Here is a 27,992-nt window from a genome sequence, read left to right on the forward strand (position 1 = left end):
GCATGTGCGTCCTCTGACCCGCCATATTGAACTAGAAGGGTTTATGTTGTATTTGTGTGCAGGACGTTTGTACTGCATTTGTTGATTGTGTTGGATTTTGTTGATTGTTTAACTTATTGCATTCAAAATGAGTGACATCGAGCCGAATAAGTTGAAGGTTGCTGAGCTTCGGGAAGAACTGAAGAACCGAGGGCTGGACACAAAAGGCACGAAGGTAGTGCTTGTGAAGAGATTAAAACACGCTCTCAACAAAGAGAGCGGATCAGGTAATTTGTCCATATTCATTGTTGATTTTGTGATGTGTTGCTTGCACTTGTATCATTTAGCAGCACAGTAGCTTGTAATTAGTAATTATGATCTTGATGCAAGTAGCAATGGTCTCGAATGTAAATATTGCAATGCTGATCTGAGGAAGCCATGTTCTCCCGGAAGCAAGATGTTTATGTAGGTCAAACGCCTGCAACGAGGTGAATGCATTTAATTCAGTTTGAAAAGCTAAGTTTTCTTATTTTTAGCATGATATAACCAGACTGAGGGGTGGTGGTGGTTAGGGTCGGCTATAACCAAGAATCAAAAGTGTATAATTTGTACCCTTTTGATTTTGAGGTAAACCGGATAATCAACGAACGGGGCTCATTGATGCGTATTAAACCTCGCCCATTACAAAACGATTATTTTTTTTGAAGCGAAATCTGCACCAAATATATTTTTACTTTGATATTAAAACCAATGAACTCAGTTTCGTATGCTAGCTCAAATATTTAATGAAAATGTTTAAATTAGAAATAACTTTATTGTATTATCTGATATATTCAGTGTCAAACTGAAAGTGTTTTCAAGATGCTTGGCAGGGTCGTTTCAGATCATTCTCCACAATGGGTTAAATGTGAGAAGAGTGAAAATATCAACATTTAATATAATTTTATTAATGTGGCCGGTAAACCCGCCATCTTTATGGTGCTTGACATTTTGTGGCTTGATACAACAATGAAGGCTACTTCCAATTTCGTTGTACAAGATCCATTTGTTGATCTCCTGGCAAATTTGGTATAAATGTATGGTACCATTGTTTGGATTGGGTAATAGTAGTGGCAGTGTGTGCAATGCTGGTTCTGTGGTCCCTGGCTAGTAAAAATGCATCAGGGCCACTAAATGATAAGTTTGCAGTGGTCTTGGTGGCCAGTGAATTTTGGGGAGTACTGCACTTTACCGGGCACACTTTTTCAGATTAATTAGCGCTGCTGGGGTTCCCTAACCCTAAGGATCGTAAAGGGTGTCTAACCCTAAACCCTAACCCTAAGGATCGTAAAGGGTGGCATACCCTTACCCTAAACCCTAACCCTAAGGATCGTAAAGGGTAGCAGCGAGGGCTGCCGCCAGTAAAGTGCATTCTAACCGAATTTTGTATAGTTACGTAAATGGTATTTTGGGCCAGTGAAGTACAAACAGGACAACTAATTATTGTCCACTCACCGGTCCTGTGGTCTAGTGGAACATTTTGAAAGGTTTCTTTTCATGTAGTGTCATACACCATGTAAAAAAAAGTCTGAATTTTGTGTTTTCATCCATTGTGCATTAATTGATTCTGTCATCTGTAAATCAATGTGCCAGCTATTTAGCCATTCTGTTTTTAATTTTAGGGTATAATTAGATTAAACTTCATTCTGTCCATGATGCATATCACTTTTTTTTAGTTTTGATGCTTATTATATTGAGATGGTTTCAGTTACCACCCCTATGTGCACAAATCCTGTCCCTGGCACTTTTTTTTTTGCCTCCACATGCTGTGGGAAGCCAGCTGTGCAGGCAGATTGATGTGAAAAGGTGTATATTGTCATGATCCTTACTTAACCATTAAGATAGATGTGTATATATAATTATGCAAAACAGTATACAAATGCACTGAATGGCTATCATTTCCCCAGTCTGCTATAATTTTAAAATAAACATGTTTGTTTGCAAAAGGAGAAAAGCCTAGTCACAAGACATGCAAATTGGCCATGATACCAAGTCATCACTTTCCTTGAGTATGCATCTGAAGTGTACATCAATGAACATTTATTGAATTTATTATATGTGATGTTTCAAATTGCTTTTGAAGTAAAAATTTAGAATTGTACAGTATGGCCTTGTGTATAATGAAATATTGATTACACTACAGTTTAAACCTCAAATACTCATCTCTATTGTCTATTGGAAAGATTGCATACTCATTCCAAATAAGACCACATGCAAGTGTTGTGATAAATATCTGATCATGCACATGGTTAGTGATACACCAAATTATGTGATCAAATATGTATCTTCCAAGCCTTAATAATATCCTTCCTAAACATAGTGAAGTTGAATAGCTAACCAGTATCTTTACTCACAGCTGATCCCATCATAATGGGGTGCTTGATTGGAAAGGGCACTTTGGGGCTAAGGAAAGCGTTAGAGACAATAGATGGAGTCCACATTTCTATTCTCATGAGTTTTGTTTTGTTACAATTAGGCCAGACCAATTTTATTTCTTGTTTTACGGATCTGTCGGTCATATTTTTGTAAAAATAAGAAAATATTTAATAATTTCCCGACTCACAAAATAAAATCCTAATGTTTGTATTGGCCCAAAAGGTAAACTTACAAGAATATTTGGTAAGACTTCCGCCCGTATCCCCCTAAATATTAAGGATGAGGAAAGATTTGGCATTTTTAGAAGTAGAATATGTCTTTCAGTTTGTTCAGATACAATTAAAGAAATATGTTAGAACTCATCCATATCAGATGAGGGATATATATTCAGATGTGATTTGACCACAATGAAATTTAAGGGGGAATACAGGCAGAAGTCTTTCCCAATTTTTTAAGATTGTTTTTTACCCCATATACTGTCATAAATTGCCAAAAGTAAATTACTTTTAGTATTTAGAAGAAATATTACTTTGACTAGTGATTTTTTTTCTCCCTACCTTTAGGTTTTCTGACTACAAAAATCCGTAAAACAAGAAATACAATTGGTCTGGCCATTTAGTACAAATCCTTGAGATACTGAACTTGACATGTGCCATTGTCAGCAGTCTGTTGATGTCAGATGGGTAAAGGTTCAAAAGAATGTCAGTCTGAGACAACTGCATTTCACTCAGGACTACCTCTTTTACTGTTTTTAGTAGATGGGAACTCTATAGCAGATCAGATTTGCTGAAAAGTGAAAGTGAACAGTGTCAATACAGGTAGCCATAGTTGCACTCTGTAGACAGGCAGATGGTTTTCTGAAATAGTTGTATCCTATGGTTTTTTGCTGACAATTATGTAAAGGGGCCCTCACATACTCTGGGAACCTTACTTAGACTAAGTTAGAGATGGACAGATGTCCTTTTTAACTGTCAGAGCTGTGCAAGTAATCAGTATTGGCTGCCAGAGCTGTGCAGAGGTGAATATGCTCAAGGCTCTAAACCATTTAGAGAGACTATCGATTCTGGTAAAAGGTAAAATTGTTTATCCATTTTCCATTCTGTTGATTGCAACTGTGATCATGTAAACTTAAACAAAAGAAGTATAAAACTCTTCATTCTTAACTTATTATTGCTTTTAATTGTCATTTTAAACTGGATCGATGTGTTATATTGATTGGAAGTAATCTTCAACATTGAAAGAAGTCATGATCATTACTTGTTGGTAGTGTATAGATGTCTGGTTGCTAGGTTTCACACTCTAGATATTCCTGGACCACAAATAGGGCTCCACCCAGTGACTCATTGTGTGTAACATTGTGTAAATATTGAGCCAGTAGAGGAAGAGAAGCCTGTGTTTGCTGCGAAGTAGTTGGAATTGGATATCACTGACATTATTGATTCAGCTCTTCCAGATGATGTGAGAATTCCTTTTCAAGTATTTATCTTAAATAGTTTGAGCACTCGTTGAGCATGTTGAATGGTCATGATCCACAATAGTTGCAAGTTCCTAGCTGAAAAGAACAGTTTAAACAAATTTCATGTATGTTTTATTGTCCTCATTGGTGTTTACCTTTCTGAGAAAAGGTCTTGTTCCATCCATGCAAGTTAAAAAACAAGTTTGGTTATATACACCATGTATCACTTTTAGTAATCCAAGTCAGACTGGATGTTTTGTTCTCATTTGGGGTATGAAATGAGTTAGATATGTTACACTAACTTACAGTAAGTTTGTGTCAAATGTTTCTCTTTCATGTGAAAGCAGTATGTATTAAAAATCTTTTTAACATGTTTTCACAGACCATGATGAAAAACATAACTTTCAATACAATCAGCAAAGTACAATGTATACTAATGCTTCAGCACTGGCAGGTTTGGTATATGTACTGAGTACACATCCTTTATTATGAATATTTATATGGTGTCAGATAATATTCCAACTGGTTAATAAATGAAAGGATATGAATTTGAAGTAGAAAGCTTCTAATGAAGAGATCAATCTGATTCCAAACTAAGTTCCCTGTGCTGGCAGTTTGGTAAAAAGATTATTTTGTTCCAATTGGTTACCATGGTTAGTGTACAAAAGTCACCAGATCCTAACATACATTATTTACTTCCCAAAAAATGAATTGGAAAAAGGTGTTGTTCCAATTTGGGGATTTGTACTAACATCTGATGCTGATTTCGGCCTTATATTGGCCTCTGGGCACATCTTGATAAATCCTTGTAATCATTTGTTTGACAACTCTTACACATGTAGATTGATGTTAGTTCAGAACATTCATGTAACAAGAGGTGTTCCTGTTTTTACAGAAGATGCTAATGAATCTCTGGACACATCGCAAGAAATTGGTGATGAATCTTCCCAGGAAGGTAGTCAGATTCAGGAAGATCTGTCAGCTTCAGAAGCTGCTCCAGTAGCTGAGGTATGTGGAAAAATACTACTGTTGCAGTGTATCTCAGTGTGCAACTGCAACTTATTAAAGGTCACATGCAACGCAAAACACAACTTTGCAGATTCTGATACCTTTCGGTATGGACTTACAGTAACTAATTATCAAAAATGCAAATTCAAAAATAAAGTTGAAAAATAATGCAATGAAACCCCCCCTGCGAGATCGTAGTTCAAACGATTCACTAATTTCACCCCAGTGCTGGGGTGAAAAGTGGTTTCAACAGCTGTGCTGTGCAGTGATTAGGTTCACGCGGCTTGAACCGGGAAGGTGACTCTTAAAAACACAGCAAGTGATGCGTGCAAGGATTATGGCTGTGGTAGAAGTTGGAGAACAAAAGATGTTTCTTGTGATTACAAGCATCTTGGGTCTGCAGTAATAAAAATACACTGGTCCAATACCTGGTTGCAGATTTGCAAACAAAGTTTTCAAGAAAGTGTAGCATTAGAAATACTAATTTCATTGTTAAAAAATGCACAGCTTGAACACTGAAATGTTTTAATACATGTCTATGGAAACATAGAAAAATATGTTAATTGTGATAAGCAGTCTCTGTCACAGACAAAACTCATTGTCTGTTTTATTGACACCTATGTGTCTGCCTGCCTGTCTGCTAATGACAATATGCAATACACAACTTAAATCATTGACCACATGCAATTTGGACTTAACATTAACACCAATCAGGCTATACACCATAAACAAAATACATTGATTTATGGCTCTTGCACCTGTTTTCTGTCTGTCACATTATGTAATTACACTGACAGGCAGGTGTGATACTAGTACACATGACCTGTTGTTATGTCTGTGGGTTGCAAGCAAACTGCATCCATTTTTCTCGGATGACTGGATCGGACAGATACCGGTGCAAACTCAAATTGTCAGTTTCAAGTCCTGCTTTGTATTTGGACGAACAACAGTTTCCAGCCACGCAGTAGTTCACCATCTCAGTATTTGTTGATTGGATTGAACACAAATGCAGAGTGCATGTATTTACAAAACCCAACATCTCTATACACATTCTTTATGGATAACAACTTCCTTTATTGTATATGATGCAATGTTTCGGTATGGATTCTTATACCGTTGTCACTCTTGCTTGACAACGGTATAAGAATCCATACCAAAACGTCGCATCATATACAATAACAGAAGTTGTTATCCATAAAGAATCTTACTTTCTTATTACTCACCATACTTCTAAAATGTCAATCAAACAGATCATCTCTATATACACACACGGGGGGCGGTGGGGTAGCCTAATGGTTAAAGCGTTCGCTCGTCACGCTGAAGACCCGGGTTCGATTCCCCACATGGGCACAATGTGTGAAGCCCATTTGTGGTGTCACCCGCCGTGATATTGCTGGAATATTGCTAAAAGCGGCGTAAAACCATACTCACTCACTATATACACACACACACACAATGAGCCCTCAGGGTATCGGCAAATGAACCAGCCCATGAGAGACTTTGTTACACTTGAGTGAACACCCACCCGCTCTGACTGGGTTCGGTCTCTCGGGTGCTTCGTTTTGAGGGAAGTTAACCCAAGTACAAAATATTGCACTTTTTATTCGCGATTGTAGGCTTATAATTTTGTTTATTTGTTTTTTCACAATCAGCAATGTATATTATGTGTCATGAATAAGTGATAATTGTGTTTTAATTATGATTGTTTTTTTGGTTGCATGTGACGTTTAAGCTTACCCATTCAGAGCAGGCTTATTGGGTTTGGTCAAGATTTTGTTCAAGCTAAATGCTGTGGAAAACTAGGTGTATTGATATATGACCACACTTTATATTTAGTTCATATATCTTACCACAACCAAGCAATGCATGATAGACATCTCACTTCACCAAATTCGATTCTGTATCAAAATATTATAGTTATAGATATGAAAGAAAAGATACCTGTAAGTCTTCGAAATAAGTTGATCAGTTTCTTTATTTTTTTCCCCTCAATATTTTAAGGCTGAACCTGAACCGGAACCCGAGCCTATGCAGGAAGAAGCTCAGGTAGAAGCAGCAGCAGCCGAGCCTGAGGCTGAAGTTAAAGCAGTAGAGGCAACAGATACTCAGAATGGAGATGAGGAGGCTGCTCCAGCAGACGAAATGGCGGAGGAGTACCAGACCATAGATGAAACTTCACAAGATGATGGAGAGGAGGGCAAAGGTGGGTGGTCTCAACATTTATCAGATTATTTCTTGTAAGATCTTATTTACCAGCCTGGTTATTTTTGTAAATTAATTTTAAAGATTATTTTGTGTTTAAGAAAAACAAGAAAATGAACACTTATCCCAGGCCCAATGTGGAATTTCCATCCAACAATGCAAAATGACCAAAGGTCTCTCTAAAATGTTATGGGATTGGTTTTGAATGTACCATGTCTGTTCCTACTTCAGATGATGAACGTGGATCGAAGAGGAAGAGGTCTAGATCCAGATCCCGCGAAAGGAAGAGGTCTCGTTCCCATGATCGATCTCGCCGCTCACGGTCCAGGTCACGAGACAGGCAGTAAGTCTGTTTGCTTCTTTGTCTCAAGACTGTGATGTGAGTTAACCCATTCAACACCGTAGGCTGAATAATCGGCCACAACGTTATGAGTCCCCAGTCCCGAGATTATTCGGCCAGGCAGTAGTCACATAATTTACGTATAGGTAGTGATTTCTTGCTTAATACGTTCAGAATAGCATTATTTTACCCAAAATTTTCGTCTAAATATAAAGGTCTTAGTTTACGAGGACGGTATCCATTGCTGTAATATGATTGGTTGTCTTGGGTCACATGCCTGATTTTGACCAATCACGATTCTTATAGCACACTGTGGTGAAAAAGCGTCATTCAAAACCAATTTTTATCCAATAAAATCACTTCTTACAACTGTGAAAATACTCTCGGCAAGGGTACAGTGATATAGTTAATGTTCAGAGCTTTCCCGCCATCAAACGAATCGCCTCGCATGTTATTCATATGAAACTTCGAAAACGGAGGTATGTTCCGCTGTGTCATGTTACAGAGCAGAAAGCTACTGATATCGGGAAATAGGCGACCATACATATTATTTAAGCAATCTTTTTAGGACAATTTTCCGATTATGTAAAATTGAAAATATAAAAGAAAAAGGCACGGGGATATTATGACATGTCACAAATGGGGAAAAAAATCGCCGTACCTTTTGCTTCTTTCTTGGTTTATCTGGACATTATAAATGTAAGTTTGCATTTTCATTAAAAATAAATTTATTTAAGTTGTAGTTGTATTATTTTAATAATTTGATAAAAATATATTTCATATTTTATGTCAACAGTAGGATTAGATCTTTCAAATGGTGTGTGAGATGTAGTAGCAATAACGTTTTACAAGCTCATATTTTCCATGAAAAACATAGGCTTCATCTATGACCTTAGAGTCCCTGGGAACTCCATGTCATAGCAGTAAAAGCTTCTGGTTGACTGGTGTTAATGTGTTTGACAGTTGATTTATGGAAATTTGTTGTACACTGTTTATCAATTTGGTGTGTGAAGTTGTTTAAAACTTGCTTCTATGTTTCCTGTGCAGTAGACGCCCACCACCTGAGATGGATGATGATGGCTGGGAGACAGGTACAGATTTCAAGTTGGACAGATGTGAGTACAGTTTCCTGTCAATTCAATAATGTTTTGTTGGTATGATTTTTTGTCCCAGACGCAACGAGGAACGGGGGACTATGTATATAGCAGCTTTTGTATGTACGTACATCCCGATTCTTGTTAAAGCGATATCTCATGAACTGTTGTACCCAATGTCTTCAAATTTGGTGACAGCCTACATTGGGGGATTACCCAGACACCAGTCGATTTGGGTGACCTTGACCTTATTTTCACGGTCACCACGACACTGACCACATTTCAAACTCTTGTTACATGATATCTCATGCACTATTATATCCAATATCTATACTATTGGGGGATTACCCTGACACTAGTAGATTTGGGTGACCTTGACCTTATTTTCAAGGTCACCATGACACTGACCACATTTCAACCCCTTGTTAACGAGTTACCTCATGAACTGTTGTACCCAATGTCTTCAAATTTGGTGACAGCCTACATTTGGTGATTATGCAGACACCAGTCATTTCAGGCATCTTGTATGTGACCCAAAAATATAAAGTAGTAAATATAGATATTCCATTCTTTAGCTGCGGGGGACATTGCTATATCAGTGGCAAACACTTGTTCTTTTTTCTTTTCTCTTTTACACTTAGTGGAGCCTGCTCCGCATTCTTTATTAAAAAATGAAATTTCACTAGCAAAGATTGGCAGTCTGTGGTATACATAAACAGCATATAAGCATGAATAAGTGTAATCAAGAAAAGGAAAACAAATATAAGGATTAATAACAATATAATGCAAAATGAAAGTAATTATTTTCACTATGTTGAGATTTTGTACATATGGTATGCATTTTTATCCCCCTGGCCTTGTCTGTCTGTCCGTCCATAATAAAAAAAATTCTGGAGCGTTAACTCACAAACCTTTCATTATCTTTCAACAGAACTTGGCTGATATATGAGGCAGATGCCAAAGTGGTACCTTTTGCTATTTGCTGAATTTTGGCATTTTTATATTTTCTGGTTTCCATGGAAACGATTCGGACTCTAAAAAAGGAGGGGTGGCCTTCATTTTCGGAGTGCAACTTTAAAACTTATTTTTTATGATTTGCATGGAAACGTGTTGGTCTAAAAAAATCAAGTTGAACTTGAATTAACTGTCAGATCTTTTGTTCTTTCAAATATGTAGGGGCTGGGGGGATTTGTCATCTTCTGATGACTCTTGTTAGTGTTTGATATCTATTAGCATGTTAGGAGTATTTTCATGCCTGCACTCAGTGCAATGTGCCTATGAAATTGAACTGCAGAGCCTGAATTTTATGTGTACCAATGCAGTATTGCCGATAGGCAATCTCACCATGCATGTGTTTACTTTGGGGCCACAGAATTTAGAGTTGATTGATTGATGTAAAAGACCCCCGGTGAACTTAATAATAGTGATTAAGTTGAATGGCAGTTTTAAAGTCTTGCATGGTGATTGCAGGTAGTAATTCGGACTGTCAAGAAATAGGTGTTTCCCTTTCAATGTTCTCTAATCACAATTCCAATTTGTTTTCAGTTAACTGTGACTTGAATATGCGCATTGATGAGAATGGTGTGAAGGCTCACCCTCTGACTGTGGAAGGGTTTGGCTTCATGTGGGCAGGTGTGAGAACTATGTACGCAGTTAACAAGGGCAAGCTTGCATTTGAGGTCAAGGTAGGTCTTATTACTTGGTCATTTGGTATTGTTCTTTTGATTTCACTTCCCTGTAATCGTTAGCTTTAACTGTCTTAAATGTGAATAAAAAGACGTAATCACTTATTGTCTTACGGCTGATGATTAGAGTACTACAATATACGTCTTTTTTGCTCAGAGTATGTAGTAACTGTAATAACTATTGATGTCCTTACCAAGTAATTTTGCAAATGTTGTACTTCCTTGACTATTATATTTTGACTCCACGTGCCTTTTAGGCATTTCACTGCATTAGTGTTGGGATGACAATTTTGTAAACAGTTTTCCTTCTTGTCTTGACAGATTTTGGAGAACCTGAATGTAGAACATCTGCCATCAGAGGAGTCCAATCCCCATGTGGTGCGTGTTGGCTACTCAGTGGATGCAGCCTCTCTACAGCTTGGTAAGTACCTTGACCCAAATAAGTGTGAAATAAGGATACATGATTCAGTAAAAATCCAGTTTTTTTCAAGGAATTTATACTCAGATTTTATTTATTATGGCAGAGAATAGGATGGCCCAGTTGTTAAAAGTGCTGCAATTTACTTAGAGGAGTTGTTCTTTCAGAACTGCCAGAGATTTTTCCTTATCCTGACTCATGCTCTTTTTTGCTTGTCTTCTTCTTCTTGCGAACATAGTGGAACACTTGTATCTCCCTAATTGAAGCTCCCTTCAATTTAAAATCACTAATTAGTATTCACCACGAGTTACCTCCTTTCCTGGCGGGGAGCGAGAGAGCCACCTCTACCCATGTGCCTCACTCTCTCCTTCTTAGCCCAGTGAGCTGGGCGTGAGGCGCCTGTGTCTCCGACACACTATATCCTTTGATTATATTTAGTTAGTTACCTCGTATAGACATCTATAGAGGTTTAGCTAGTATCCTTCAGCGATTATATATTGATATTTAGTCGTTTTCTACAGTTTATTCACGGGGCCGTGTTTGTTTCAGTGGATTACGTTGATGAAAATTCTGTACTATTGCAGATTACGTTTTTATGCTGCTGCTGATCCACCTTTAATATGATATGCGGTAGCCATGTTTATTATATTCACATTGCAGTTGCGGTACTAATTTATCAATTCTACCTCTTTATTAATATTTACTTTGCGTTTGTACGCACAGCAGATAGGTGGCGTATGCAGAGTCTAGTATGACTGATACGGAACCCTCGCCAGTCTACTGCTGTTGGCCGACTCCCCTCCGTGTGGTGTTCGCTAGAGTGGTGGAGAGGTGTGGGGCGTAGTCCGCCATCTCAAGAAGCATTCTGCTTCCCCAGACATCCCATCGTCGCAGCAGAAGACTAGAGGGTTTTCTACTACATCTCAACAACGAGACCGTTCCCATCGAAGTTTGGGCCTGTATGATGATCAGCGGTCATCATACGGATGTACATCAAAGATTGACCCGATGTCGGCACAGATCAGCATGCAGCCTGATGTACCAGCGCGCAGATATCGATGATCGTCCTGAGGGTCCCATCATTACCAACACTCAGCGCAGGCGTCGCACACCCAGGGCAGCGTCGACCTCTGAGGAAAATCAGCGAAGTCTACTAGGACTTTCTCAGCGAGATTGTTCCAGCCGATGACCTGGACCCTCGATGATCAGCTGATCATCATCCCGGCGTCATACAAGAAGCGACCGGGGACAGCTACAACGACATCAGCAGAGATCACCATGCAGCCTGATGCCTCTACACTGATGTCGGACGATTTTCGGTGGACCCCTCCATTAACACGCAGATAAAGCACCGGCGACCTGCGTCGCAGACCATCCAGAAGACATGATCGCGACAAATTATGAACATCATGGAGGACCAATATCTCGCGGTAGCAGGGTCCGAGCCAGCGAAGGCTCCAAGCGTGAACAACACCCAGAGGCACCCCGTCAGCGTAGCAGCCAGGGCGATGTCACCTTAGCGAAGGAAGTCACGGACCACCTTGGCGAAGGACCTAGATGTACAGCCCAGCGGCGAAGGCCTTGCGGCGGAAAGGACCTAGATGTACAGCCCAGCGAAGGCGGAAAGAACCTAGATGTACAGCCCGCGAAGGACTTAGCGAAGGCAGGATCGAATCATCACCTTATCGCGGTTTCATCCCTAGATGTGGACTCGGACCATCAGACATCACGGAAGCCTTCGGCGAAGGTCATATCGTCGTTCCCGGACGGGACGCAGAGGAAGCCAGCGAAGGCATGCTTGAGACACCTGAATCCAGATCATCATCATCTAGAAGGACATCGAGGGACTATACAAGAGCCCAGCGAAACTATCAGCGTTCCCCTCACAAGTCTCGAGAAGATCAACCCATAGACAAGTTGATCATCGATATCAAGTATAAGAACTACAATCGTATATTGGTTCTGTTGAATCCATGGCCGAGGCGTATGTTCGCTGGCCTAAATAGATCTAGAGCGATCAATTAGACACTTATCACCAGACTTAAGTAACCACGACTTCTGAATATGATAAGATGATCCATGCGACCATACTTAGGCAAGCGCCGCCGATCCCACATCCTGTTAAACACAGAGGCTGTTCCACGAAACAAGCTCATATATATATTATATATATATATATATATATATACTAATCGGGCTTTGACTCGACACCTTAGCGATGGTCGCGAAGGCTAAGTAACTCAAGTCTACTTCACCCAGAAGATCTAGAAGGGATGCCGAGAACTTAGCGAAGTCTCGGCGTTCACCGAGGAAGTCTCCTCCAAGGTTTCCATATACTAGCCACTTTCGTCATATATAGCTACTTTCGTCAGTCCGTTCAAGGCGTCGCATAAGTTGATTATCAACTGTATGCCAGATGCCGATCTATAAGCCTCTGCGAAGATAATTGCTCAGGCTATTTACAACACAGAGCGTAAGCTGTATTATTAGTCAGCGACATTTCATAGATCTTCACAGAAATCAACTATTCCGTATAAATTGCTAATATACAATCCCGGACGACGATCGATTATCTACATGCGTGACCATTGCATATCTGCGAACAATTCAATATCGAAATTGAACAGCAGCCTTGTTACAGCAGTATAACTCTTAATCGTCAAAGTTTCTGAGAAGAAATATGTACAACAAGTTCAGCGTTAATTCTACAATTATGGCGATACATTCATGTATACAGTCTACAAGCTCACAACTTGCAAGTTGTTTATACCCTATATATAAGGAAGTGAATTATATTCAAAACTGAAATTACTTTCCACGACAACCAGGAAAATAACCTACCCAGCATAAAATTACAGGCGAGATATTTTGGCGGAGGTTTCAGCGGTTACCATTAACCCTCGAAACTGCGTGGTCACTCGGATAACCGGGAAGCTACGGTGAAGACCGGCGTTTATGCTAATATCAGCGGCGACAAGAATTTATTCAAGGTGGGTTTTCCGCTACACCGGTGACATCACAGCGGGTATTATACAGAATCAAAATGCCTTGTTCTGATTGGACGCGAGGGACAACGACCTACACAGAGGTCGATCTCTATTCACAGTTCAAGACTTACGTCACAAGTGACAACTATATATCAGTGAGCGAGCAAGCCTCATTACAGTCCAGTTAACCTGAACATTCATGATTAGACTGCCTTTCTTCAAGATAGAGACCTCCCTGTCAAGTTAAGGCGAGGGATCGGCAGTCGAAGGCGATTTTACATAAAGTTCAGCGAGGACAGACACACCTGGTTGTGCACCTACATCGTCAAGGAGGACTTGGCGAATTACCTAGGCGAAGATACAAGTGGATCTAAATCCACAGCGTTTCAGACTACAGCTGAATTTCATCAGCGACTAACACAACTAGATGGTTAGTAAACCTACTAAACTTCTGTTTGGAGAATAAGCGGAAATTTCAGCCCAACCTGGGGATATGAATATAGTGCTCCAACACCTCACAAGTGAGGTTTATGAACACGCCTGGATGACATACTTGGACCCCATGATACGATGATTCTATCAAGATGGCCAGCAAGAGCACTGTAAATTTATCTCCACCAAACCAAACAGGAGTAAAAATGCAACAGATTATTTCCTCTATCATCAACTACGCATGAGAGAAGTCTCATGTACTATATCTCCATTTGGATCAGAACTGTCATACTCGTGCATATATGCGGATGGACCTATTCCGACCCTCCATGAGCTTAATACTCATGATATTATAAGCGCTAACTTCTACAATTGTTCCACACAAATGTGATTGAAATATTGGAGGTTTATTTCTGGAGATCCGATATGGTGGTTGCAAACCATTATCTGAGAGATATCACCACCGAGGGCGTCTCAGGTATACACCAATTCGATCCCATGGTCCTCGCACAACAGCTGACAGTTCCTCGGAGAAGATAAGTCAATCTAACAGATTTTTACTTATCTTATAACAATACTAAATAGCTTCATGCTATATATAATTTACTTAAGTTCCTTTTATCATCACAGTACTATGATTATTACATCATACAATATATAAGTTAACAACTCTACAGAGTTTGTTATTATATATATTTACCTTAAGTTATTCATATCTTAAGAGTAATATTATGGTTACATGATAAATGCATCAGCTAACAAACTCTACAGAGTTTTGGCTATTTTATACATAGCTTAAGTTAATTAAGCTAACAAACTCTGAGTTTTACTATTATATAGGTAACTTAAGCTAATTATACCTTAAGCATAGTACTATACTCATATTATTAAAATATATTGGCTAACAAACTCTAAGGAGTTTTGCTATTATATAGGTAGCTTAAGCTTATTCATATCTTAAGCTTAGTACTATGTTTATATCATATAAGTAGATTAGCTAACAAACTCTAAAGAGTTTTTTGCTATTTGGCTTAAGTATCATCATATTTCTAAGCAATATGGTTATATTATAACATGTATTAGCTAACAAACTCTACAGAGTTTTAGCTATTATATATGTAACTTAAGCTTATTCATATCTTAAGAGCAGTACTATGTTTATATCATATAGGTATATTAGCTATCAAAACTCTAAAAGAGGGTTTTGCTATTATATATTTCGCTTAAGTTTCATCATATTTTAAGCTTTATAGTTACATTATAACATGTATTAGCTAACAAACTCTACGGAGTTCTTGCTATTATATATGTAGCTTAAGTTTTCCTTCATAAGCTCAATACTAGGTTTATATCATAGCTAACAAACTCTAAAGGGTTGTTTTCGCTATTATACAATTAGCTTAAGTTTTCATCATATCTTAAGCAGTATGGTTACATTATAAAGGTATTAGCTAACAAAACTCGACGGAGTTTTGTTATTATATATATATATAGCTTAAGTTTCATCATAACTTAAGCTCAGTACTATAAGCTTAGTACTATGGTTACACTATAAACATATTAGCTAATAAACTCTACAGAGTTTTTTGGCTATTATATATGTAGCTTAAGTTAATAATATCTTAAGCACAATACTATACTCATATTGTAAAATATATTAGCTAACAAACTCTCACGGAGTTCTGCTATTATATATGTTGCTTAAGTTCATTATATCTTAAGCACACTACTATACTCATATTGTAAAATATATTAGCTAACAAACTCTCACGAGTTTTGCTATTATATATGTAGCTTAAGTTAATTATATCTTAAGCACACTACTATACTCATATTGTAAAATATATTAGCTAACAAAACCCTACAGAGTTTTGCTATATATATGTAGCTTAAGTTAATTATATCTTAAGCTCAGTACTATACTAATATTATAAATATATATTAGCTAACAAACTCTACAGAGTTTGGCTATTATATATGTAGCTTAAGTTAATTATAGCTTAAGCACAGTACTATACTCATATTATAAAATATATTAGCTAACAAACTCTACAGAGTTTGGCTATTATATATGTAGCTTAAGTTAATTATAGCTTAAGCACAGTACTATACTCATATTATAAAAATATATTAGCTAACAAACTCTACAGAGTTTTGCTATTATATATGTAGCTAAAAGCTTATTCATATCTTAAGCTCAGCATTATATCTATATCATATAAGTATATTAACTAACAAACTCTAAAGAGTTTGCTATTATATAATTAGCTTAAGTTTAATCATATCTTAAGCTTAGTACTATGTTATATCTTAAAGTATTTTAGCTAACAAACTCTAAGGAGTTTATACTAGCATATTAACAAGCTTAAGTCTATTAGTCTTAAGCATTGTATTAATGTTATATATACTTTATCATAATAAGTACATGGTAATAACCTTTTATATGGCAGCTGATAAGTTAGCAGCAGGAATTCATCAATTCAGTGCCTTTATGAAGTTCCCATAGGGTTATTACAATCATCACAGTTCAAATCACTAATTATTAAAATCCAAAGTATTAGATATTCCCACCTCCGTTCCGTAGGATGCTACAAGCAAAAGAGCATGAGTCAGGATAAGGAAAAATATGTAATTTTGGAGTAAAATTGATATTTTATACTTATCCTGACTCATGAGGTCAGCCCTCCCATCCTCCCAAATAACACTTTGGATTTCCTGTAAATTCAAATGTTGGGCTCAGTATATGAGGAGAGAGTGAGGCACATGGGTAGAGGTGGCCCTCGTTCAGCAGCTTGTGGAAAGGAGGTAACTTCGTGGTGAATACTAATTAGTGATTTTAAATTGAAGGAGCTTCAATTAGGGAGATACAAGTGTTCCACTATGTTAGCAAGAAGAAGAAGACAAGCAAAAGAGCATGAGTCAGGATAAGTATAAAATATCAATTTTACTCCAAAAATTACATTGGCCTATAATTGTTTTATCTTCTGGCAACTTATCACATCTCGGAAACTATTGGACCAAGGCAACTGAAACTTACGCTAATTGTCTGTCTTTGCCATAGCTATTCTGATCCTTACATCAACATAGCCACCATCACAATCATATTGAAAGATCTCTCTTGTGCTGCAAGTGGATATTTGTTCAATGTTGCATATTTTTCCAGATTCTCATGATGGTTGGTCTGCCAGGTGCTGGCAAAACCTACTGGGCTGAAAAACAGGCAAAGGGAAATCTAGATAAGAGGTACAATGTGCTGGGTACCAACAACATCATTGACAAGATGAAGGTAAGCACATGTCATTATTCATTGATAAACTGTCAGTATTTAAATATTTTATTTGTCTGTTAGAAACCTTAAGTGTTTGGTCACTTCTGATCACTAATCCAAATCTTACAAAATTATTATGTGTATATATTTATTAGAATAGTTAATCTGATCTAGAAATTCTTAGGGTAATGGTTTTTCCATGTTTGGCATGAAAATTACATATATGATATGGATTATGTTTCTTGCTTTCTAGGTTATGGGTTTGCCTCGTAAGAAGAACTATGCTGGGCGATGGGATGTCCTTATTGACAAAGCAACAAAGTGCCTCAACAGGATGATTGAAATTGCTGCTCGCAAAAAGCGAAATTATATCTTGGACCAGGTAGGTGTATTATAATTTGGTTTCTATAGTGTAGTACAGAAAGGACGGTGAGACATTGAGGATGATCTTGGACCAAGTGGATTTGATAATCCTTGATGGATTTGTGAGAAAGTAATACTTTGCAGTCAGGAAACAGGTAGGTATGCCCCAGTTTTTGTTTTTTTACAGGGTGATTTCAGCAAAAAGGTGATTTGAAGAGGTAAGTGAAACATTTTTTCTTTTCTTGAAAGGACATGGATGTTTCTTCTCAAGATTTACAAGGTGAGTCTGTTTGCTTGCATTTGAAGTGGACAATAGTGGTCTATTGGAAGCCGAGGAAGAAGAGGATGTGAACTCAGAACTGGCATCATACAGATGCTCTTCCGCACATATGTAATGGATATTGGTGCGACTTGAATGCTTAAACCCTGTAATTGATGCCTTTGCCAGTATTTTGATGTAAAGTGGTAGTTTGAGCCAAGGTGTGAACCCATCCATGAGATTTAGCTGCATTAATATAGGATGCAGTGTATATTTTGTCCTGATCATTGGTGCCTTGGGAGAGCAGCATCTTGAAATACATTATGGTATTCTGATTTTGTTAACAGTGGAATTTGTCCTTAGTTTGTTTTGTGAGTTGAAACATTGTTTGAAAGGACAGCAATGGCTTCTTGAAATAGGTATCAATGTGATTGTTTCATATATTGATTCAACATACATCAATTTGGTTTTGTCCAGTTATTTTGTGTTTGTCAAGAATGTTGAGCTATAGTTTGTTACAACTATTCTGAGAAAACACTTGTAAGAAATGTGTTCTGATTGCACAAATGTTCAGTAATGCTGTAAATTCAGATTCCTTGCTTATACAATGGCTGGTCAGAAAGTTAAGTTGAAGGCAGTTGTTTGCCTGCGCATTGAAGAATTGAAAAATACTACATGTTCTGCTAGTTCCTTTGATTGAAGTAATTAATTGCAGAATCTATGCAGATATAAGTAATTAGCTGTAGTGTGGCAGGGTGACCTTTGAGGTTGAAGAAACAATTGCTGTTTGTGCTGAAGGTGTTAACAGAACATACTGTAAAGATCTCATGTCACATGAAGAAATCAGTCTCTGTATATAATTAAAGGGTTTGCAGATGTCCACAGCAGCAAGAACAGCTGGTAGATTTTGAAATGCCACTTGTCAGTGTATGTAACATGACCCAACCTATAAAGAGGTACACCTGTAGAAACATTCAGAACCAATTCTGATTACATCCTGTTTGTATTGCGATCTGGACTGAAGCTCACCACCAGATCATGCAGTCACTTTCAAACCCAGTAAATTTGTGGATTGTCCTCCATGTTATTCAACCTTAGGCGAGATATGTTGACGTGGTGAAACACCAGATCTGTAAAATAATTTTTTTTGAGTTACTGAAATTAGGACCTCAAAATTACAATCAAAAATCATTTCTTGCAATTGAATCTCCAGTTAAGTTTGTTACAGTTTGATTGGCTTCGTTGATTTTTGCAATTAGGATGTGTATTCAACAGTTTCCCCAAACACTCTTTTTCCAACACAATGTAATAATTGTGAAAACAATGGGATTTGATTGAATTTTTCTGGATAAGACATCAGGTTTTAGATGATGTGTAATATAGGTGACATATCTGATTAAGAAAATCTTATTCAATTATTGGTTACATTTTTGACTACTTTGCAATTCATTTTAATGCAGCAGTATAATTAGATGTTTAGTTGTGGATAAAATGGTAATGCAGTTATGTTTCAAATGATATATATACTATTTTTATAATAATTGTGTATGATAAGTCAGATAATTTAAGATCTTGCTTGGAGTCATTTATAGTTTTCAACATGTTCAACTGCTGGTAATTGTCTTGTGAGCTGACTTGGCAAGCTAGTTTGAGCCAAGGTTCATATCAACGTATGTTTCCTGTCAACCTGATACATTTGTCAGAATTACCCTGTGTGTAAGATATCAACCCCTTATTCTTGGTGTGAAATACCTGCCTTAGATGGTGATATGTGATGCTTCATCTGGACTAGTTGTTTTCTAGTGATACACTGAAAAAAACCCTCTTCTGTCCAAGACACATAATTATCGGATCTATGTGCAAAGTGAATCTTGCATCCTAATGAGTATTCAAAATAGGTCCTGGAAAACACCTTCCATTGTTGTGTGAACTTTACTCTATTTTCTTTGAAGTAAAAGCAGTTGCTTGTCTCCAGCTGCTTTAGGAACCCACTTAAATGGTGGTTTGCATGTCAGGACACACATCGAAAAAATCAGTGCTCTCTCCACATTTGATGATATGGATTTAAATTTGATTTAGAACTTGTCTGTGGAGGTGTAATACTATCGTAAGCTACAGGTGTGTTGCAAGATATTTAAGACTGATTAACTTGCATTATTTGAGTACAGTAAATCAACTTTACTCCAAACATTGGAATAACTTAGTATTTCGATTTGTACAAACCATTCTAAGCAGTATATGTCCGCTTGCCTGGGCAAAAAGATGTTAGTAAAGAATGTCAACTGGTTTGTTTATGGGAACTCGGGGAATATTTGGAGGAATGGATATGTTGTTTTGTAGTTTTTGTGATACTTGGAAGGAAGTCAGTACAAGTTGCAAGACATTCACTGATATTCCAAGAATTATTGATCATGTTTTGTGTTGTATCATCATGTAGTAAATGATGTGCAGTAAACACTGGTATTGATATGCTTGTACGTTTCACAGATTTCTAAAGGTTCTGGTGAATGACAGCGTAGTGTGATTTTCTGTAAGTGTATCATTGCTTTGTATCTGTGGAGAAACATACACAAATCAGTGGAACTTAGCTGCGTGGTAAAAGCTCAGAGACATACCGAAATGTCTTTTATCTGTACTTACAACATGTATGAGTATGATTAACATGCTTTTTACTGTGGATGAAGGTTCTATTTATGTGTTCACTGGGATAGTTTTCAGTAATAGATTCACAGTTAATTCACAAAACTTGCCTGTCAATGCTTACTGCAACAGTATTGTTTGGAAGTGTTAACTTGCTGGATAACAGAAAGCTGAAACTCAGAATTGTGCTGAATTGAGATTCAAATTTGTCTGCTTTACATATTGTTTTGGCATGGTGGCCATTCATCTGTGTATTGGTTGGACACCACTGCGTAATGTACAGCTTGAATGTGTTGGTGTTTACCCTTGTCTTTCCTCCAAAGGATTGTCTGTCGTCAATACTTTATCCACGGAATTCTAATTATTAGGTTCTTCTATTTACTTCATGGCAAAGTCCAGGATTTCACTGAAGTTTTGACAGTAGTTAGTTACCTAACATTGTGATGTTCTTTGACACATAAGCTAGTGATTGGTATTATCTAGTCCAAGGATTAGGTTGTGATTTGGATGAGGTTGTGATTGGGATGAGGTTGCTCTTGGCTCTTCTACTCACTAATAACTATTATGATGAGCACTATGATAGCAATTCCTATGACCAGCGTAACTGCTTTGGGAGTGACCTTATATACTTACATGTACTCAAGCTGAGATGCCAAAGCTGCATATGAAATATTCTACATTAAGTGCATCTACTCAATGGTTATCTGTGCAGGTGAGTTTTGTTTTTCAGCTTTGAAGGTAAGTCCCATGGAAACCTAGGTTTCTATGGAGTGGGGGAAAACTGATAGGGTGGCTAGGGATAGGCGCGAAATGGACAGAAACGGCAGGCAACTAGGCAGTTAGCGACTGTATGAACCATGTAACATGTATTTCTTGAAGTGTCTTGCAGATACCATCGGATGCTGGACATGATGTAATAATGTTTTTACAACATAATGACAATGTATGCCACTGATAACATCCGGTTGGCAAAGGAACGAGCTGGAGACGAGACTCATGATCTATTATGTTCTTATTTGCCGATTAGACAAATGTGTATGCATCAGCCCGGAGACGTAAAATGCAGCCTTTTGAAGGTTTCCAACGCAAGGCGATTGTGGTAGTACCTACTGATGAGGATTTCAAAACCCGCATTGCCCAAAGGGAGAAGGAAGAGGGAAAAGAGGTGCCAGAAAAAGCTGTTCTTGAAATGAAAGGTAGGGATCGCCGCCGGATAAGGGGGCGGGCACCTGCTGCCGATTGTTATTCTCCTGTCAGCCTTCTTGAAGCTTGTTTTAGACCCTAACTATGTAGCTCACCCATAAGCATGTTAATCTTGCTCAGGTTAAGATAGTCTTAGATGTTGGGTTCTCCACTTATGAATTTCTTCAGGGTAGATGCTGAAGAAATTCATGTGGACATTTTGGATCCATACTGATCTTTGATTTTTTTCTTCGCACAGCTAATTTCACATTGCCAGAGACAGGGTCTCTGTTTGACAATGTAGAGTTCACTGAGCAGGACAAGGAACAGATTGATCAGCTGGTTGAGAAGTACCGCAAGGAAGGCCAGGCAGCTCTCCCTCCTCCAGACAAGAGATTCCGAGGGGACAGGTTCTCAGGTAGGTGTTCTCCTTTGCCATTATGTAATGAGCACTTATTTCAGACAGGAAGCTTATTATTGCTGTATCCCACTGAAGTATGGCTCAAATAAGAGGATAGTCATCAGGATCATTAATGACCATGCTGAGAATTGATCATATCATCATATTACTAGAACATATTAACAAGTATCTGTTCCCATGGAAACCATAAATTCAGCTACTAGAAACCACTGTAGTCTCTATGTAAACCCAGAAAGACGGTCACATTTATGGTTTGTCCGCTGTTGTAAGCTGTCTCATAATATATCACTGTAAACTTGCTTTGATCTAAATATTGCACTGTATATTTGCAATATCAGTGTGTTATACATACTGAACTGAAGTGATTGAAGACTGAACTACAGTAACTTGTTAGGGTATATTCTGATTACCTTGGTGGTTAGTTGAACTTGACTAGTTGGTGGAAGAAATGTGTCAGTTGTTTACAATAATTTTGCTTTATCATGACATGCTCTGACACTTAAACTATCCACACTTGAGGTTAATTACGGAAATATCTGTTTTCACAACTAAGTATTTAAAACTAGCACCGTTTCTTTAGAAAATTAGAATGACGTGAAACTTTGACAAACAACAAGCAAGTAACGACAGCATGGAAAGTAAGGTACGAGGTTATAGCTTAGTGTTACCTGCTCTTGGCTGTGAGAGGTCCGTGGGGCCCTGTAGGGGTGGTCGAACAAGATAAAAACGTAGTTTTTTGTTTTGTAAATATTATATTCAAATATTGTTACAACTGTAGTTATCCCCTGCAAAGCGTTTTGCAGGGGGTATTAAAATGCACTCCGTCCGTCCGTGCGCGTGCGCGTCGCGTGCGTCCGTGCATGCGTGTGTGCACATTGTCTTTTCCGGAGCAGAACTTTAAAACCGTTCAATATTTCGTTACCAAACTTCTTACATAGATAGGTCTGGTGGTGAACTGGTGCCTTTTAGTAGTTTTGGATTTGTAAATAAAATATTTTTTGCGTTTCCATGGCAACAAGTTTGACTTTGACTGAAATTGGTGTTAGTGCAATTTTCCGGAGCAGAACTTTAAAACCGTTTAATATTTCTTCACTAAACTAGGCAGATTGTTATGTCTGGTGGTGAACTGGTGCCTTTTGGTAGTTTTAAATTTCTGATTATAATACTTTTTGCGTTTCCATGGCAACAAGTTTGACTGACTGAAATTGGTGTTGGTGCTCTTTCTGGAGCAGAACTTTAAAACCGTTCAATATTTCTTTACCAAACTTCTTCTTACATAGATAGATCTGGTGATGAACTGGTGCCTTTTGGTAGTTTTGGATTTCTGATTATAATATTTTTTGGCGTTTCCATGGCAACAAGTTTGACTGACTGAAATTGGTGTTGGTTTTCTTTTCTGGAGCAGAACTTTAAACCGTTCAATATTTCTTTACCAAACTTCTTACATAGATAGGTCTGCTGATGAACTGGTGCCTTTTGGTAGTTTTGGATTTCGGCTCATAACATTTTTTGGCGTTTCCATGGCAACAAGTTTTACTTTGATTTCTTCACCAAACTTGGCACATAGATAGGTCTGGTGGTGAAATGGTGCCCTTTGGTACTTTTGAATTTCTGAATAAAATATTTTTTGTGTTTCCATGCAAACAGGTTTGGCTTCAACTGAATTTTGTGGTAGTGTTCCTTTCTGGAGCAGAACTTAAAAACCTTTCAATACTCTCCGTCCACTTTGCCATATACACACCAAAATATTTGACATAACCATAACTAGTAGACAGTTTCATGAGAGTATTTTGCCATTGCTGGGGATATTGATGACTTTGTCTTCTTGTAGGAATTTAAAATGGACATTTTAATGCTTATATGTACCTCAAGGAGGACTCTATTCAAAGAATATGCAACCTCTATAGGTTTATTCGAAGTTTCCAATAGGACACTTCTATTGAGCATAGCTGAAATAATTAACATTGTTATCTGCTTTAACATGTTACACTGGCTGTTGCAAGATTAATAAAAGTTGATTGATAATGATATAACACGCAAATCTCATCATTTCCTGCCATTTGTGAAGATGAAATTGCCTGCTTTATCCACGAGCAGCTGACAAAGATGTTATGTCAACAGTTATCTGGAATTTTGAATGGATAATGAAAGTAAGACTGGCATTATTATTTTTTTCAAGTTCATCTGGGCCATTCAAATGATTCACTGTGGGATTCCAGAGGGGCCATGATTATTGTGTTCTTGTTTTAATTCCAGTTTGATAAAGCAAAGACTTATGGTGCTTTCATGCGAGTTTGTTATGACTGCTCGTTAATACTCCAAATTCTGCTTTCACAAATACTTCAATGTGTTTAATATTAAAAGAGCAGTCCCTGTGACTTTGTATGAAGCTGTATCATGATTGTGTACTTTGTTCTCTGGACAAGCTTTATGTATACAACAAGTGCAGCCCTTAAAACACTCAAGTTAACTAAACTTTTGGTATCAAGCTTGCTCATTGGTCCATAGTCATGAATGTATTAGGGCTTTGTAGAGAGAATCTGTATTACACTTAAAACAAAACCAATAATACTCGTTTGTATATTAATGAACACAGTCTAAAATTACAATGTAAAGTATATCTGAATTGAAAGAAAAATATGAACTTCAAATAGCTTTCAATGTTTAAGAAAATAGGATATTTTCAGGCACACAACCTTAAGAATCCTGGATAAATCTATAGTTTATTGAATGACACAAAAGTGGTTGCCCTAGCATTATTTTAAACTACTACTTGAATTGAAGATGGCATATCTTGGCAACATCTCTACTGTTTACTATTGCACGTGTATGATTGTTTACCACTATGAATTTCAGGTCGAGGTCGTTATGATAACCGTGATCGTCGTGGTGGCTACGACCATCGTGATCGTGGTAGGGGAGGTTACCGTGGGGGATATGATCGCAGAGGAGGTGGTGGTTATGGAGGTAGGTGTTGCTAAAATTCTACACCATTATACCAGGAATATATTTATTTGCATGTTTACATTTATCACAGAACAGTTCAAAGTTGGATTTGAGATGAAGCCCAAAATGATTCCATGGAGAGTGACAGAGTTGTATAGACTGTTGTTTTTTATTGCAGGCTACAAATCAGGCGGACGATATGATGACCAAGATAGATCAGGAGGTCGACAGGCACAGGTAATTTGTTTTTAGTTGTCTTTATTTATCTATATTTAAAACATACCACTTCAGAAGATAAGCGATTCACAAAGAGCAGATTTAGGACTTCCAGTAAAACATAAGGTGTTGACCAAGAAACATCCACATATGCTATTTTATGTCATATCCTGCTTGCTTAGTATGTATTTGTGAAGGTCATCTGCAAGTTCATTGAAGAAATCTAAATTATTGTCAGTTTTATTGAAATGACCAATTATGTAATTGTTAAGCTCAATTGTTATGTTAATATTATTTGAATGTAATTTGGTTAAAAGAGATGAGAGTGAAAAATGATATTTTAAACACTTGTAAGATATTGATTCTGTACATTTGATCTGATCAACATTGTCCTTTCAGTCATATGACCGCAGCTATAACCGCAATTACAACCAGGGATCCTACCACAAGCAAGGCTCCTGGGGCAGTCAGGGGTCGTGGGGGAACCAGGGGTCATGGGGCAACCAGGGATCTTGGGGAAACAACAACCCTTCCAACTATACCGTAAGTTCCATCAGCACAAGGTGTCATAGTAGCCCAGACCTGTGAAGATCTGGGTTAGAATTGGTGTTCAGTAACCCATGCTTGTCGAAGAAGTGACTAATGGGATCAGGTGGTCAGGCTTGCTGACTTGGTTGACACATGTCATTGTATCCCAATTGTGTAGATCGATGCTGATGCTGTTGATCACAGGATTGTCTGATCCAGACTCAAATATTTACACACTGTCGCCATATAGCGGGAATATTGCTGAGTGCAGTGTAAAACTTAAGTCTCTCACTCATCGTAGCCCAATAGATAATTATGATAATAGTTTGATCCGATAAGTTTTGGATGATGTCTTGATGAAGTGTTTGCTGATTAGCTTTGCTGATACATATTGTAGGTTTTAAGGAATAGGTATTAAAGCTGTTTAAGGGTCTGGATTCATGATTGAGCAAGTAATTAAGTCACTTTTGGTAAGAATGTGGCCTGTTCTTTTATCTCTAAAATGCTTCATTGTTTGTTTCAGTGGGGTGGTTATGGCCAGGGTTCATCAAACCAGGGATACCAACAGTGGGGTGGTCAAGGCAGCTGGGGACAGTACTGGGGTCAGGGTGGTGGCAGCAGCGGTAACTACAACAACCAGAACCAGCAGTACGGCAGCTGGGGCTATGGCAACTACAGCAACAAATAGTGGCTTCAACATCACACCTATAGTCAGTTTCCTTCTGTCACCATTGCGCTGGTGTCATGGATGAGATGAGTAGAAGAGACGCAAGATTTGGTTGATGGGTATTTTTCCGCAACAGGCGTCAGGAGACATGTGTTCAAGTCTGTTGTATGAGGTACACATCAACATGTTTCTTCCTCTCGGCCATACTCCTGAACCCACCAGACAGGGATCATGCATATCCTTGATCATTGAACCTGAACATATTTCTTTGAATTTCTAAGTGTCTTCATGTTACTGTTTTGGTGCAGTGTTGTGCTTGTTTATCAACTGTATATAAAATCCTGTCTGTTCCGTGAAGTAACACAAGGTTTTTGTAAAGGGAAAGAATACAGGAATGAAACAGTTTTGCATCAGCTGTAGAATGCATTTATCAAAGTCTTCATGTAGAAGATGGACATTGTAGTCATCATGTTGATATTTCTTACACTTAATCTTGTACTTGAGGTCATTTGTCATCTTTGTAGATGTTCATTTATGTGAATCATGAAAACAATCGATTATGTGCATAATTAGAGATACTTTCCATGGAATCAGACCATCACAGTAACTTCATCATCTTTTCCCATAAGACAGGAGCATGGTAAAGCATATTAATTGTTGCCTGTCATTGTACAAAACGTGTCATATCTTTTGTTTTAAACCATCATCCGAGCCGAACTGTGCATTTTCTGATTTCATTCAGGAACATTCATAGATTTTATAAAAATATTTTATTGTAATTTTATTTGAATATTTCTTGTTAAATTGGCTTTGTTGTTAGTTTCCAACTATGACAATAGTCAGTGAGAATAGAGCCGTGTAATTATAGGTGGATACTTGGTATTGTGTATTATGTACATGGACAACTGATGTGTTCAGCTGTTCCTGAGACTGACATCTAGGAGCCAGAGCAACACTGATCAGGAAACTGGGGATGCGGTGCCAGAAATTGCTGAACACGTCAGTTGGTGACCAGATTTTAGTGGATATTTTATGTTCAAAATGCGTTACTTTATAAAAACATGTCTTCATTGTTAAATGAATCTTTCTTGGAGGATTTTGTCTTTGTTCTTTTTTAAATGAGGAGATTGGGAAGTAACCATGGTACCAGACCTGTGTCTTGTTCCAGCCAGGATATGCAGGTTGGGCTATGGAACCTCATCAGAAACCATGTTTGTGCTCATAGGTTTCTGTTAAGGAGTTGACATATAGGTCCTTTATCTGTAGGAGTTACTGAAGATGAGATGCAGAGAATAGCAATGATATTTGAAAGGTCATTTAACCCATCTGAAAGAATCACAAGCATCCTCTGGTTTCGGGCTACAAACACAAATTTGCATTCTGACTCTTGGATTTGTCAGCCGTAGTAGTGTTCAGTATTTCACCAAAGTGGAAAATCTTACATGCATCCTATGGGCGCTACCTTATGCCAACACTCACCATGCTG

General features: G+C 37.8%; 1 protein-coding gene across 1 annotated transcript; it reads left to right on the forward strand.

The window, feature by feature from the left end:
- On the forward strand, positions 1 to 27,600 carry LOC124263761 (heterogeneous nuclear ribonucleoprotein U-like protein 1). Its single transcript, XM_046698464.1, has 15 exons — positions 1 to 266; positions 4,746 to 4,858; positions 6,860 to 7,061; positions 7,292 to 7,403; positions 8,448 to 8,515; positions 10,040 to 10,179; positions 10,501 to 10,647; positions 17,147 to 17,302; positions 17,538 to 17,666; positions 21,574 to 21,742; positions 21,988 to 22,146; positions 25,006 to 25,116; positions 25,274 to 25,332; positions 25,711 to 25,854; positions 26,363 to 27,600. Exons 1-15 carry the CDS (start codon positions 128 to 130, stop codon positions 26,525 to 26,527), a joined length of 2,013 nt encoding a protein of 670 aa, XP_046554420.1. The 5' UTR covers positions 1 to 127; the 3' UTR covers positions 26,528 to 27,600.
- Positions 27,601 to 27,992: the final 392 nt, after the last annotated feature.

The sequence above is a fragment of the Haliotis rubra genome, unplaced genomic scaffold (assembly GCF_003918875.1).
Source record: "Haliotis rubra isolate DU_JTF1 unplaced genomic scaffold, ASM391887v1 Scf898, whole genome shotgun sequence".
Lineage (NCBI taxonomy): Eukaryota > Metazoa > Mollusca > Gastropoda > Lepetellida > Haliotidae > Haliotis > Haliotis rubra.

Bases quoted from the DNA above. Each gene is read 5' to 3' on its own strand.
- LOC124263761 (XM_046698464.1), top strand. From the start codon at position 128: ATGAGTGACATCGAGCCGAATAAGTTGAAGGTTGCTGAGCTTCGGGAA. The intron at 4,859-6,859 runs GTATGTGGAAAA...CAATATTTTAAG, and splicing joins AAGCTGCTCCAGTAGCTGAG to GCTGAACCTGAACCGGAACC. The intron at 17,667-21,573 runs GTAGGTGTATTA...TTTGCCGATTAG, and splicing joins GAAATTATATCTTGGACCAG to ACAAATGTGTATGCATCAGC.